Genomic DNA, 15,830 nt, shown 5'->3' on the forward strand with positions numbered 1-15,830 from the left:
GTTGAGCGCCTGCCTTTGGCCCAGGGCATGATCCTGGAGTCCCATGATCAAGCCCCACATCAGGCTCCCTGCATGGATCCTGCTTCACTGTCTGCCTGTGTCTCTGCCTCTCTCTCTCCCTCTGTGTGTCTCTCATGAATAAATAAATCTTTTTTTTTTTAAAGCAAAGTATAGAGTAGTTGCATAGCAATCAGTTAAAAGGTCAATATGCTTCTTAACAGTAAAAATGAAAATTATGTTACAGAGTGATGTATTTATTAATATATTAAAGGTCAATTAAGAATCAAGAAATCAGGGACACCTGGGTGGCTCAGCAGTAGAGTGTCTGCCTTTGGCTCAGAGCGTGATCCCGGGGGTTCCCAGATCGAGTCCCACATCACGCTCCCTGCATGGAGCCTGCTTCTCCCTCTGCCTATGTCTCTGCCCCTCTCTCTCTCTGTCTCTCATGAATAAATAAATAAAGTATTTTTAAAAAAGAATCAAGAAATCTATGAAAATAGAAATTATTCTTCAAATAAAAACTCAAAATTTGGTATGAGCAGAACCTGACTAAAGAGTATAATTAAGGAACTACTCCAACTATAAAGCACTGCCAGATACAGTCTATGATGAAAAAGTCTATGAAGGAAAAAGGAACAAAGAAGAGTTTTATTTTGAGGGTATATCTGAAAAACAACCTTGACTGTTTAAAACAATAACAACAAGCATGTCTGAGTGCCTCAGTTAGTTAAGTGTCTGCTTTCAGCTCAGGTCATGATTCCAGGGCCCTGAGATTGAGCACCACAAACCCCCATCTTCCATCTGGCTCACTGCTCAGTGGGGAGTCTGCTTCTCCCTCACCCTCTGCATCTCCCCAACCCCACCAAACTAATGTTCTCACTCTCTCTCAAATAAATAAATAAAATCTTTAAAAATAAATAAATAAAACAGTAAAAACAATGTTCTCATGGGTTATAAAAATGAAACAGTCCAGAACAACAATAAATACCTATTCAGTGGTAATGTGATAACTACAGTAAAAATTTTCCTAAGTCCTTTTCTTGTCTAGCATGTTAACAGTGTCTTTGGAGTTTGATATCTAAGTTTACATGTGATAATGAATAGGGTTTCCTACAAGAAGAATAGGAACAAAACTGTAACTGCCAAACTGGAAAAGGAAAAAATAACAAAAACTAATGTGAAAGACAAAAAAAGAATAAGAAATAAAACACATGGGGGAAAATACATGGTTGTTTAAATCCAAATGTATTAGTGATTTGTGAATACATTTAATGGCCCACCTTTAAAAATGTTGGCAACTGATAAAAAAGACTATCTACATAATGACAAGAGATATGTATAAATCATAGGAGCTCAAAAATATTCAAATTTAAAAACAGAAAATATCTCCCAGATAAGCATCAAGAGACAAAGATAATGAAACTATATTACTATCTTAATTGAGTTTAAGGCAAAAAGTATTCCAAGAATCAATTCACAATGATGAATAAGGCTAATCATCTCCCATAAAGATATAACAACTTTAAACTTGTATGAACCTGAGAGAGCTTCAAAATGTAAAGCAAAAACTGATGGCATTAAAAAAAAATTAAAAAAAAAAAAGATGTAGAGAGACACATCCATCACAGTAGGTGATTTTACCACACTTTTCTTAATAATAGAAAAAGTAGTAAAAATCAGTAATGATATGGAACAGTGTTTCTCAAACATTACCTTGGGATTTTTTTAAAATGCAAATTCTCATTCAATAGGTCTGAATTGTGCCTGAGATTCTGCATTTTGAAGAAGCACCCAGGTAAAGGTGATGCTGTTGGTCCATAGATCACACCTAAAATAGCAAGGATAGCTATTTGTATAAGATTAGCCTCTATGATTAGTAAATTTGACCTAACTAAACAGTAACCATTATTACATTCAATAAGTATATAAGGAATATTTACCAAAAAAAAAAACCAAAATTAAAAAACAACCCAAGTCATTGAGCCAAAAATGAAGACTCAGTGATTTTCAGTGGGTTGAAACTATGTTTCCTGACCAAAATACAAATTCAGCTGGGAAAGCAATAATAAAAAGATAATTATAAAATTAGAAATCCATCACAAAAAATTTTTAAATGTATATTTTAATAACCTATGGATCAAAGAAGATATCAAAATGAAAATTAAAAATACATGTGACTGAATGAAAATGAAATATAACAAATCAGGGGAGCTACAAAAGTGATTAATTAAATATTAGACAATATTTAAAACAGACGTATGTGAGGAAATATAAATATCTTAATAAATGGATGCTATCTAGATCACAGAACTATGTATAAACTTTATATTCTTCGTCTTGTTTGTGTTTACTTGATTCTAGCTCCACGTGAATATGACTTTTTCTAAATCATTAATCAATTTGAATAAATAAAGATTTTATTATGACACACTAGATCATAATTTACAGTGCACAAAAGAAATTACAATATCATAAAACACACACACAAAAAAGAATATCATAAAACACAAATACATCAAAAATGCAGTAAAAAACACCACCGATTACTAAAATGCAAAATAATATCTATATATATTTTAACATACTTCATTTCATTAGAAATCAAACAAATGCAAATTGAAATACTTGGATGCTATTTATCATTAACATACAGCTACATAATTTGTTCTTAATAATATCTCATGCTGGAGATTTTTTTTAAATAGCCACTTTGCACATACATAGGAGTGATGCATATTTGTTATACACAACTATAGGCAATTTGACAATATGTATGAAGAGTTTTAAAATGACACAGGGAGGCTGGGAAGATGGTGGGGTAGGAGGATGTTAAGCTTGCTTCCTCCCATGGATACAACTAGATAACTCTCACATCAGTGTAAATAACCCAGAAAATGACCTGAACACTGGCAGAACAAACTCCATAACTAAAGGTAGAGAAAAAGCCACAACCAAGAAGGTAGAACAGGCAGAGAAATGTATTTGGATTTGAAGCAAAACAGACCATGGCCATTGGCAGCAGGAAGGGAGCCAGTTGCTTAGAGAAGGGCAAGAAACAGACTATCACACTGGGGAGCCAAAGGGGAATGTTATGGGAATCCCCATAACATTTGGCTTTGAAACTAAGAGGGGCCTAATCATGTGAGTACTTAGAGCCAGTGGGACTTAAAGCCTGGAATTCTAAAACTCAGCTGGCTCTGCTATGGGAGAACCTGGAGGGCAATAGGAAGTTGAGTCTCTACCCTTAAAGAGACAGCAGGATAAACAGCCACCAGGGATACAAGATGGAAGCAGCAGTTTGAAAAATGTCTAGGACATACAGAAAGGAGGGTTATTTACTCATCTTACAGTACATATCATCGAAGCAGGGATAGCAGGGAAACCTCTCCAGGAACAAAGGAGCTGGCAGGTGCCTTTTCCCTTCCTGGCCCCCCAACATAAACATGCAGCCACCTATAGGAATCAGCACAGCAACAATGCTCTCTACCTAATTTGTCTATACCAAGCCCTGGCCCCTCTAACTACAGCAGATCTGTCCCTTCCAATCATGCTTGCCATGTTCCTGCACTGTGAGGCCCCTGCCCAGAACACTGGTGCAAACCCTGCCAAAACCATGTCACTTATTCATGCCCTATGTGGGGCCTAAGTTCTGACAGCAGGGTTGGCAGGTCTCATTTTGCAAGCAGACCAGCATGCCCCTTGTTAAAATGTGCCCCATCTAGTTGGGACCAAACACCACCCACAACAAGCAAAGAGAACTTCTGCAAATGACTCCACTGAAGGAAAGAGTAGCCAGAACACAACAGCAGGGCATAGGCAACACACATAGGAGACACTCCCTAAAGTGCCAGGTCCTGGGGAACACTGCCTTGCAAGGAACTGTAGGACTTCTTCTTCATAAGGCCATTACCATCAGGAGCAGGAGACAGCTTACTTTCCTAATATAGAAACTGACAGAGAGAGCTAGACAAAATGAGGAAACCGAGGAATATGGTCCCAAATGAAAGAACAAGACAAAATGACAGCAAGAGACCTAAACAAAACCATTAAGTAATATGGCCAGTAGAAAACTTAAAGTGATGTTTATAAAGATAACCAATGGACTTGAGAAAAGAATGAAGAACATCAGTGAGGCACTTAACAAAAAGACAAAAAAGAACCAATCAAAGATGAAGAACACAATAACTGAAATTAAAATACACTTGATAGAATAAATAGTAGGCTAGAGGAAGTAGAGGAACAAATTAATGATCTAGAAGACAGAGTAACAGAAAACAATCAAACTGAGCAAGTAATAGAAAAAAGAATTATACAAATTAAGCACAGACTTAGGAAACTCAGAGACTCCATCAAACATATTAACATTTGCATTATAGAGATCACAGAAAAAAGTGAAAAGGGGGCAGAAAACTTATGTGAAGAAAGAATAACAGAAAATTTCCCTACTCTGCAGAAGGAAACAAATATCCAGATCCAGAAGGCACAAAAATCTCCCCAAAAAATCAATCCAAGGAGGTCCACACCAAGACACATCATAATTAAAAAAGCAAAAAGTAGTATAAAGAAAGAATTTTAAAAGCAACAAGAGAAGACAGTTATACACAAGGGAAACTCTATAAGGCTATCAGCAAATGTTTCAGCAACAAGCTTTGCAGGCCAGAAGAGAGTAGCATGATATATTCAAAGCACTAAGAGGGAAAAATCTGCAACCAAGAATATATCCAAGAAGGCTATCATTCAGAATAGTAGGAGAGACAGAGTTTTTCAGACAAACGAAAACTAAAGGAGTCATGATCACTAAACCAGCTCTACAAGAAACATTAAGGAAGACTCTCTGAATGAAAAGGAAAGATCATAAATGAGAGTCCAAAAAAATAGAAAACACAGAAGCAGTAAAAATAAGTGTATCCATAAAAATGGGTCAAGGGTTTCACAAAATAAAAAGACATAAAATATAACACCATATACCTAAAACACGGGTGAGAGGAGTAAAGAATGGGTTCAAACTTAAGCAACCATCAACTTAATATATGCTGCTATATGGAGAAGGTGTTTATACAAACCTAATGGTAACCAAAAAAATCAAAAACCAGTAAAAGATATGCAAAGAATAAGGAGAAACAAATCCAAGTATATCATTAAAGAAAGCCAACAAACCATGAAAGAGAGCAAGAGAAGAAAGGATCAGGGAAAAACTACAAAAACAACCACAAAACAAACAAACAAACAAAAAATAAAACAAACAAAAAATAGATATATATATCTATCAATAATTACTTTGAATATAAATGGACTACTCAAAAAAAAAAGATGACAAAGTGGATAAAAAAATAAGTTCCATTCTACATGCTGTCTATAAGAGACTCATTTTGGAGCTAAAGATACATGCAAACTAAAAGTGAGGAGATGGAGAAACATTTATCATGCAAATGGATGTCAAAAGAAAGCTGGGATAGCAATACTTGTAACAGACAAAATATATTTTTAAACAAAAACTAAGAGACAAAGAAGGGCACTATATAATGATAAAGGGGACAATCCAAGAAGATATGCAATTGCAAATATTTATGCACTCAATATGGGAGCACCCAAATACACAAAGCAGTTAATAAAAAACTTAAAGGAATTAATCAATAGTAATACAATAATAGTAGGGGATTTTTTAAAATTTTTTTAAATTTTTATTTATCTATGATAGTCACACAGAGAGAGAGAGAGAGAGAGAAAGAGAGAGGCAGAGACACAGGCAGAGAGAGAAGCAGGCTCCATGCACCAGGAGCCCAACGTGGGATTCGATCCTGAGTCTCCAGGATCACGCCCTGGGCCAAAGGCAGGCGCCAAACCGCTGCACCACCCAGGGATCCCAGTAGGGGATTTTAATACACCACTTACACCAGTGGATAAATCATCTACATAGAAAATCAACAAGGAAACAGTGGCTTTGACTGACATACTGCACCAGATGGCCTTAACATTCCATCCTAAAACAGCAGAATACAAATTTTTTTCAGGTGCACAGAAATATTCTCCAAAAACAGATCACATATTAGGCTACAAAAAAAGCTTCAACAAATAAAAAAAAAAAAAACACCTAAATGATACTATACATGTTTTCTGATCACAATGCTATGAAAATAGAAATCAACCACAAGAAAAAAATCTGCGAAGACCACAAATACACAGAGGTCAAATAATATGCTACTAAACCATGAATGGGTCAGTCAGAAATTTAAAAAGAAATAAATAATTACATGGAAACAAATGAAAAATAAAAGCAAAGGGTCTAAGCCTTGAGACACAGCAAAAATGATTTGAAGAGGGAAGTTTATAACAAGACAGGTCTACCTCAAGAAGAAAAAAAAATCAAATAAACAACCCAACTTTACACCTAAAGGAGCTAGAAAAAGAACAACAAACAAAACTTAAAACCAGGAGAAGGAAGGAAAGAAGAAAGATTAGAACAGAAATAAATAATACAGAAACTAATGAAATGGAACAAAATCAATGAAACCAGAAAGTGGTTTTTGAAAAGATCAACAAAATTGATAAGCCTCCAGGCAGACTCATCAAAAAAAGAAAAAAAGAGGACTCAAATAAACAAAACAAAAATTAAAGAGGTGAAATAACAACCAACACCACAGAAATACAAACAGCTGTAAGAGAATATTATGAAAAACTATATGCTAACAAATTGGACAATCTGGAAGACATGGACACATTCCTAGAAACATATAAACTACCAAAACTGAATCAGGAAGAAAAAAAAAAAAACAGACTGACTACCAGCAATAAAATTGGATCAGTAATCAAAAAACTCCTAACAAACAAAAGTCCAGAACCAGGCAGCTTCAGAAGTAAATTCTACCAAACATTTAAAGAAGAGTTACACCTAATCTTCTCAAACTATTACAAAAAATAGAAATGGAATGAAAACTTCCAAATTCATTCTATGAGGCCAGCATTATCCTAATACCAATATGAAATAAAGACACACACACACACACACAAACCCACGGGGGAAAAACAACAGAATTATAGGCCAATATCGTTCATAAATGTAGGTGCAAAAATTCTCAACAAAATACTAGCAAACTAATTCCAACAATACAGTAAAAAAAAAAAAAAATCAAACCATTCACCACAATCAAGTGGGATGTGGGATATATTCTCAGGAAGCAAAGGTGGTCCAATATTCAAAAGTTAATCAACATGATATATCACATCAATAAAAGAAAGGTTAAAAACCATTTCAATAAAAGCAAAAAAAAAAAAAAAGCATTTGACAAAGCACTACACTCATTCATGATAAAAACCCTCAACAAATCAGGTTTAGAGGGAACATACCTTAACGTAATAAAGTCTTTATGTGAAAACCCACAGAGAACATCACACTCATTGGGGAAAAACAGAGCTTTTCACATACCATCAGAAACAAGACAAAGATGTCCACTCTCATCACTTTAATTCAATACAGTACTATAGTCCAAGCCACAGCAAACAGACAACAAAAAGAAATAAAAGTTATCTAAATTTTTAAAAAAGAAGTAACACTTTCAATATTGCAGATAACATGATACAATATATAGAAAACCCTGAAGACTCCACCAAAAAATTGCTAGTTTTGATAAATGAATTCAGTAAAGTCATAGGATACAAAACCAACATGCAGAAATCTTCTGTATTTATTTTTTTCTTGTTTCAAGTTTTTATTTAAACTCTAGTTAGTTAACAGACATTTCCACACAGTAACAATAAAGCAGAAAAAAAGAGAAATTAAAATGATCCCATTGATAACTGCACCAAAAATAATATAAGAATAAACTTAACCAAAGAAGTGAAAGACCTGTACTCTGAAAACTGTAAGAAGCTGATGAAAGAAACTGAAGATGACACAAAGAAATGGACGGTCATTCCATCCTCATGGAATGGAAACAAGTATTGTTAAATGTGTGTACTACCCAAAGCAATCTACACATTAAATGCAATCCGTATCAAAATACAAACAGCATTTCTCACAGAACTAGAACAAGCAATTCTAAACATTGTAAAAAACATGTCTCCAAAAACCCAAAGCAGTCTTGAAAAGGAAAAGCATAGCTGGAGACATCACAATTCCATTTTAAGTTATACGACAAAGCTGTAGCAATTAAAACAGTATATGGTACTGGCACAAAAATAGACACATATACGTCAATGAAACGGAGTAGAAAATCCAGAAACAAACCTGCAATTATATGGTCAATTACTGTTCAACAAAGGAGGAATGCATATACAATAGTAAAGAAAAAAGTCTCTTCAACAAATGGTGGTAGGAAAACTGGATAGCTATATGTTAAACAATGAAACTGGACCACTTTCTTATACCATATACAATAATAAACTCAACAGGGGTTAAAGACCTCACATTTGTGAGTCCTAAAACCATAAGATTCCATAAAAGCAGGCAATAATTTCTCTGTGAAGGACGGTGAAAGAAGCAATAAAAACATTATAGGGAGAAGATGTTTGCAAATGACATATCTGCTAAAGGGTTAGTATGCAAAATATATGAAGAACTCAACACCCAGAAAACAAATAATCCAATTAAAAAAATGGGCAGAAGACACAAAAACACATTTCTCCAAAGAAGACCTACAGATGGCCAACAGACACATGAAAAGATGTTCAACATCACTCATCATCAGGGAAATGAAAATCAAAACTACAATGTGGTATTACCTAACACCTGTCAGAATGGCTAAAATAAAAAATACAAGAAACAACAAGTGTTGGTGAGGAAATGGAGAAAAAGAAACCCTTGTATACTCTTGGTGGGAATGCAGACTGGTGCAGCCACTGTGAAAAATAGTATGGAGGTTCCTCAAAAAGTTAAAAATTGAACTATCCTATGATCCAGTAATTGTACTACTGGGTTAGATACACCCAAAATACAAAACACTAATTGAAAGAGATACATGCACCCCTATGTTTATTACAATATTATGCACAATAGCCAAATTATGGAAGCAGCCCATTGATAGATGAATGGATAAAGAAGATGTGGTATATATACACAATGGAATATTATTCAGCCATGAAAGAGAATGAAATCTTGCCATTTGCAACAACATGGCTGGAGCTAAAGAGTATCATGCTAAGCAAAATAAGTCACTTAGAGAAAGATAAATACGATATGATTTCACTCCTATGTGGTATTTAAGAAACAAAACAAGTGAGTGAAGGGGAAAAAAAACAGACAGGAACAAATCAAGAAACAGACTCTTACCTACAGAGAACAAACTAATGGCTACCAGAGGGGATATGGGAAAGGAAATGGGTGAAATAGGTGATGGAGATTAAAGAGTACATTTATCATGATGAGCACAAAGTAACGTACAGAATTGTTATATCACTATACTGTACACCTGTATAACACTGTATGTTAACAACACAAAAATTATTTAATTTAAAATTAAAATTAAAAATCAATAAATAAAATGTCAGAAAAATAGTATTTTAGGAATCTATACATATGTATGTTACATATGTATATTATATACAAATGTATATTATATAAATATGGGTGATTTAGGTTGGTTCTTTCTCTTTATCTGAAATTTTACATAAGAATATAAATTACATTTTAATCAATATTTTTCTTCAAAAGGCTATAAGCAGCATTAGTGAAAAATTCTTACTTGTAGGCTTCTATGCTTGTTTCATGACCACGAATGTCTTCTTCCATGTCATGTCTAATTTTTTCAGCACTCAGTTTGGCATTTTCAACATTTCCTAAAGCTTCTTCAAGTTCTCCATGAACTTGTTTGTATAGTTCCATTACCTAGCAATGAAAAATATTTTTGTTAATACATGCACTTAATGGGTAACTAAAAGAATCAGGCAACAGAAAGATCAGAGAAAGAACTTAAATTTAGAGTAGTTTTGGATTTAAAGAAAAAGTTCTTTACATTGATTTTCTTCCCATATTAGTCTGTTTAGCACAGTAAAGTTTCAGTTTCCCATTAGCCTAAAAATCAGCAATACTAGGGATGTATAAATGTTATTGAAGAAAATAAGTTCAATATCCCAGGTAATATGAGCAAAATAAAATAATTATCTTTTCAACTACAGAAGAATTGCTACTTTTTATTGTTGAAATAATACTTTATTATAGAAAAAGCAGAAAACACAGATGAAAAAAAAATAAATGAAATCAACTGCAATCCTCTCGGGATAATCATTATTATCTTAATGAATGGGTCCAAAATATTACATTTTTATTGTTTTATTATCAAATATCATATACATTATCCTTCCCTCTTCATTTCTCTATTTTCTGTCAACCTATGGAGATGGGGTGGTTATAGTCTGGATGTCCTGCTGGAAAGTTGGAGGGAGGAGAATATAAGGCACTAGGGAACAAATAGTCTTCTCCCCCAAGGCCAGTTGGTGAACTGAAATAAAGCAACTGCCTTCAGGAAGAGCAATAATGTTCATTAACTTTTAGAATAGCACAGAAGTAATAACCTCTACAAGATTATTCTTCAGGCACAGCAATGTAGGGGTATACATTTTAGTAGAGAGCAAGGAGTATACCAGGATGATGAACAAAGCAAACAAGAGGTCAGGAAACATAACAGAATTCCTAATATCAAATATCTCATGTCCAATTTGTCAGCACCTTTACAAGTAACCTGTAGGCATTGCTGGGGTGGTGGTCTCCATGTTGGGAACTAGGCTACATAACATGAGACAAATTCATCTCTAAGGCAACCTCTTGGGTTGGGTCTGTGTGGCACTGGTATATATATCCCTCACTGATACTCCAATTGATGTGGATAATACTCTTGCGTTTCTATGTATTATGAGGCTGAGCTACTTGCAGAATTTGGAGGCAACATAGAGCGTTGGAGCTTGATTTACAAATAGCTGTGCACTCAAGCACACTGGCTAGAGGCCTTGTGTCCATTAAACAATTGGTTAATTCAGCAGGTCTCTAGCCAGGATCTCAAAACTGAGTCAAGACAGCAAAATAAAATAAAGTTATATGATGAAGTACTATAAACAAAATACTACATTACACTTCCCCCAGCCACTAGCAATCAATCTGCTTTGTTTTATGGATTTATCCATTCTGGATATTTCATACAGTGATCTTTTTTTTTTCTTCAGGATGTGATCTTTTGTATTTGGCTTCTTTATTTAGCAAAACCCCTCAAAGTTTATTTATGTTGTGACACATAACAGTATTTCATTTTAAAAAATTTCTTTCTATGGTGTAAGATATATCACATTTTGTTTAGTCATTAATCAGGTGACGGACAATGGGTTGTTTCCACCTTGAGCTAATATAAACACTGCTAAATGCTATGAACATTTATGCACAATTTTTGTTTTTTGAATATCAGTATCCAATTCCTCAGAGTATATAAATGCTAGAGCATATGGTATTCTGTGTTAAACTCTGAGGAAATGCCAGTCTTTTCTACAGCATCTGCAACCATTTTACATTCCCATCAGCAAAGTACCACAGTTCCAATTTCTCCACATAGACATCAAAACTTGTTATTTTGTTTTATTTTTAATCCCACCCTAATGGGTGTGAGGGGTATCTCATTGTGATTTTGGCTTGCATTTCCCCAATGACTAATGATGTTAAATATCTATCTTTTCAAATGTTTCCTGCCCATTTGTACATCTTTTGGAGATATATCTACTCAAGTCTTTTGCCCATTTTTAATCAGGTTATTGCTGAATTTAAAAAATTCTTTATATATTCTAGGTACTACACTGTTCTGAAATGTATAACCTGGAATATTTTCTCTCATTCTATAGGGTTTTTTTTTTAACTTTTCTGATAGTATCCTTCTTCTCTCTTATTTTCACTGATATACAGTTGACACACAAATGTTAATTTCAAGGGTACAACATAGTGTATTAACAAATCTATACATTATGCTGTGCTCACCACAAGTGTGGCTACCATCTGTAACCATAAAATGCTATTACAATCTCATTGACTATGTTCCCTATGTTGTACTTTAAAAAAAATGGGGGGGTGTATTTATTTATGAGAGAGAGAGGCGGAGGAGGGACAGAGGGAAAGGAAGCAAGCAGACTGAACTGAACATGGAGCCTGACACGGGGCTCAATCTCATGACCCTTAGATAATCACCTGAGCCAAAACCAAGAGTCAGACACTTAACTGACTGTGCCACCCAGGAGCCCCTACTATGCTGTATCTTTTTTCCCAGTGACTTATTTATTCCATAACTAGAAGCCTGTACCTCCCATTCCTCTCCATTCGTTTGCCTATACCTCCACTCCCTCCCTTCTGGCAACTACAGTTTGTTTTCTGTATTTACAGTCTATTCCTGGCTTTTTGTTTTGTTTTGTTTTTCAGATTCCACATATAAGTTAAATCATACAGTATTTGTCTTTCTCTGATTTATTTAACTTAGCATATCCTCTAGAGATCCATCCGTGTTGGCACAAATGGCAAGATCTCAATTTTATGGTTAATATTCTACTGTATATATGTATACCACATCTTCATCCATTCACCTATTGATGGACATTGAGGTTGTTTCCATAACTTGGCTGTTGTAAATAATGCTACAATAAGACTGGAGTACATTTATCTTTTCTAATTAGTGTTTTTGTTTTATTTGGGTAAATCCCCAGTAGTAAAATTACTGGATCACATGGCATTTCTATTTTTAATTTTTTAAGGAACCTCCATACTGTTTTCCATAGTGGCTGCACCAACTTACATTCCCACAGCAGTGCATAAAGGTTCCTTTCTCTCCATGTCTTTGCCAAAACTTGCTACTTTTAGTCTTTTTGATTCTAGCTATTCTGACAGGTGTCAGGTGATATCTCATTGTGGTTTTGATTTATACTTCCCTGATTAGAGATGTTAAACATCTTTTCATGTATATGTTGGCCATCTGTATGTTTTCTTTGGAAAAATGTCTTTTCAGATCCCCTGCCCATCTTATATTATTTGGGGGGTTTTGGGGGGGGTTGTTTGTTTGGGGTTATGTAACTTCTTTAGATATTTTGGATATTAACCTTTATCAGATATTGATAGTGTCCTTTGATGCATAAAAGTTTTTAATTTTTATTGAAGTACAATATATAACAGTTTCAATTATAAAACATAATGATTCAATATTTCTATACATTGTGAAATGATCACCAAAATAAGTCTAGTTAACATACATTGCCACTCATAGCTAGAATTATTTTCTTGTGATGTGAATCTTGAAGATGTATTTCCTTAGCAACTTTCAAGTATGTAATACAACATTAACTATAGTCACCATGCTGTACTTTAAATCCCCATGACTTATGCATTTTATAACCAGAAATCTGTATCTTTTGACTCCCTTTTCATTCATCCTCTAACTCTTGCATCTGGCAACCACCAATCTGTTCTCTGTATCCCTGAAATTGTTTTTTGCTTTGTTTTTCTTTTGATTCCACATATAAGTGAGATCATGTATGTGTCTTTCTCTGCCTGACTTATTTCACTTAACATGATCCCCTCAAGGTCCATCCCTGTTGTTGCAAATGGCAAGATTTCATCTTTCTGGCTGAGTAATATACCATTGTGTGTGTGTGTGTGTGTGTGTGTGTGTGTGTGTGTATACCATAGCTTTATCCATTCATCCATTGATGGACACTTAGGTTGTTTCAGTATCTTGGCTATGGTACTAGCACTGGTACCCAATATGCAGCCAATAATGGCTACTATAATAATAATGGGTATATAATATAATAATGGGCATATAATAGCGTATATAATAATGGGTACTGTTGACTAATGCAGCAGTGAGCATGGGGATACACACATCTTTTCAAGTTTGTGTTTTTTCTTGTAATAAATACCCAGAAATGGAATTGCTGAGTCATAGAACAGTTCCATTTTTAATTTTCTGAGAAACTTCCATACTATATTCCACAGTGGTTGCACCAATTTACATTCCCAGCAACAGTATAGAAGGGTTCCTTTTTCTCCACAGGTTTGCCAACACTTGTTATTTCTTGTCTTTTTGATTTTAGCTACTTTTAGCTTTTGTTTTATTTATTAGCCATTCTGACAAGTATTAGATGATCTCTTACTGTGGTTTTGATTTATATTTTCCTGATGATTAGTGATGGTGAGAATCTTCTCATGTACTTGCTGGTTATCTGTATGTTTTCTTTGAAAAAATATCTATTCAGATTTTCTGCCTTTTTTTATATCATATTATCTTATTTGGTGTTGAGTTATATGAAGTTCTTGATTTCAGATATAACCCCGTACCAGATACATGATTTGCAAATTTTCTTCCATTCAGTATTTTGTCTTTGCATTTTGTTAACGGTGCCTCTTGTCATGCAGAAGCTTTTTAGGTTGATGTATCCACACTGATTTATTTTTGCTTTCGTTATCTTTGCTTTTGGTGTCAAATCCAAAATAGTGAATAAAAGGAACAGTAGTAGCTTGACCTCTAAAACAATGTCAGATTAAAAAACAACTAGCAGAAACTTATACAATGTTTGATACTATCTGAAGAATAAAAAATAAATTATGCATGTGCTTAAATATATATACACACATATATATGTATTAAAATATACAAAATGCACAAACAGATTTTTATGATAAGGTTGTGTTTGGAGAGTGAGGGAGGAAAATGGAACAGATGAAAATACAGGACACATTTAACAAGTCTATTTACTTTAAAATAATAAAAAAAAGAATATGAAATAATTTGCTCATTTAGTGGCAGGCATAAATAAATTTTCCATAGTACAATCCCACAATAGGAGAGTTAATGTTAATTAACCATTAAAAAAGATTTTACACTTTATTATCATGAAAGTGACTAATATATTCTACTTGCACTCTCCCCAGTTCGATTTACAACTTCAAAAATTACCATGTTGTTTTAAATCTCTAAAACGTTGACTAAATATTACTAATACTCCTAAGTATAAAAGGGATGATGACAAAATTTAAATGATTATCAATTGACTGTATTATGTGTAGTTTAATAGTTCCTTTAGGAAATAAATAGAAGGTCCATTTTCAATGAAAATGAAACATTTAAAGATGTTAATTTCTCATAGCTGTATTATTTTTTAAACTAGATAACAATCTATAAAATGCATATCCATTCATTTATCCATTTACCTCAAATTTTTTTGTATAAAATTCTTTGAGAGTTTCAAGTTCTTTGTTGTGCTTGGAGTTAATTAGAGGACCATGTTTATTCATGTAGTCTATGTCTGCTTGAAGTTTTGCATTAGCTTCTTCTAATTTTGTCTTTTGTTCCTCAAAATGTTTTAGTTGATAAGCTTTATCTTCAAGATGCCATCGTAATTCTATAATATCTCTCAAATAAGCCTCGTGTTCTAGACATACAATAATAAGAAAAAAAATCTGATTTTAAAACAAAAGCTCCAGAAATAAATCTTTATTTGATAATAGAAATATATGAAATACTTTAGATTCAGAAATTACTTATCTGTGAAGCTTACTAAATTTAATGTTATTTTAATATTGCATTATAAAATATATTGCTTTCTTCATTTATTAGCAAAGGGATTAAAATATACATTCTATAAACTAATAATTGTTTTAGTACAAACCCTGCTCATTACAGCCCATGTATATACTGGGTTATGTATAACCACTCTATAAATTACAAAATGAGGAAAAACTGCAAGAGTAGAGGCCTTCTAAAATCATCTAGAAGTAAAATGATGCGGTAGGAATTATAAATGTCAGAAAGGAAATGGAAAAAATAAGTACTATTCTCTGTTGATAAAATTATGTATCAAAACACAAAAATATCAAC

General features: G+C 33.7%; 1 protein-coding gene across 1 annotated transcript in view; it reads right to left on the bottom strand.

Moving 5' to 3' along the window:
* CCDC178 (coiled-coil domain containing 178) overlaps positions 1–15,830 on the bottom strand; it is a 376,460-nt gene that overhangs the window by 323,770 nt on the left and 36,860 nt on the right. Inside the window, exons 7-8 of the mRNA XM_041749242.1 lie at positions 15,164–15,384; positions 9,678–9,820 (exon numbers count right to left, since the gene is read on the bottom strand). Coding sequence (XP_041605176.1) covers positions 9,678–9,820; positions 15,164–15,384 — 364 coding nt within the window. The remainder of the gene's footprint in view (positions 1–9,677; positions 9,821–15,163; positions 15,385–15,830) is intronic.

This window comes from Vulpes lagopus, chromosome 1, assembly GCF_018345385.1.
Source record: "Vulpes lagopus strain Blue_001 chromosome 1, ASM1834538v1, whole genome shotgun sequence".
NCBI lineage: Eukaryota > Metazoa > Chordata > Mammalia > Carnivora > Canidae > Vulpes > Vulpes lagopus.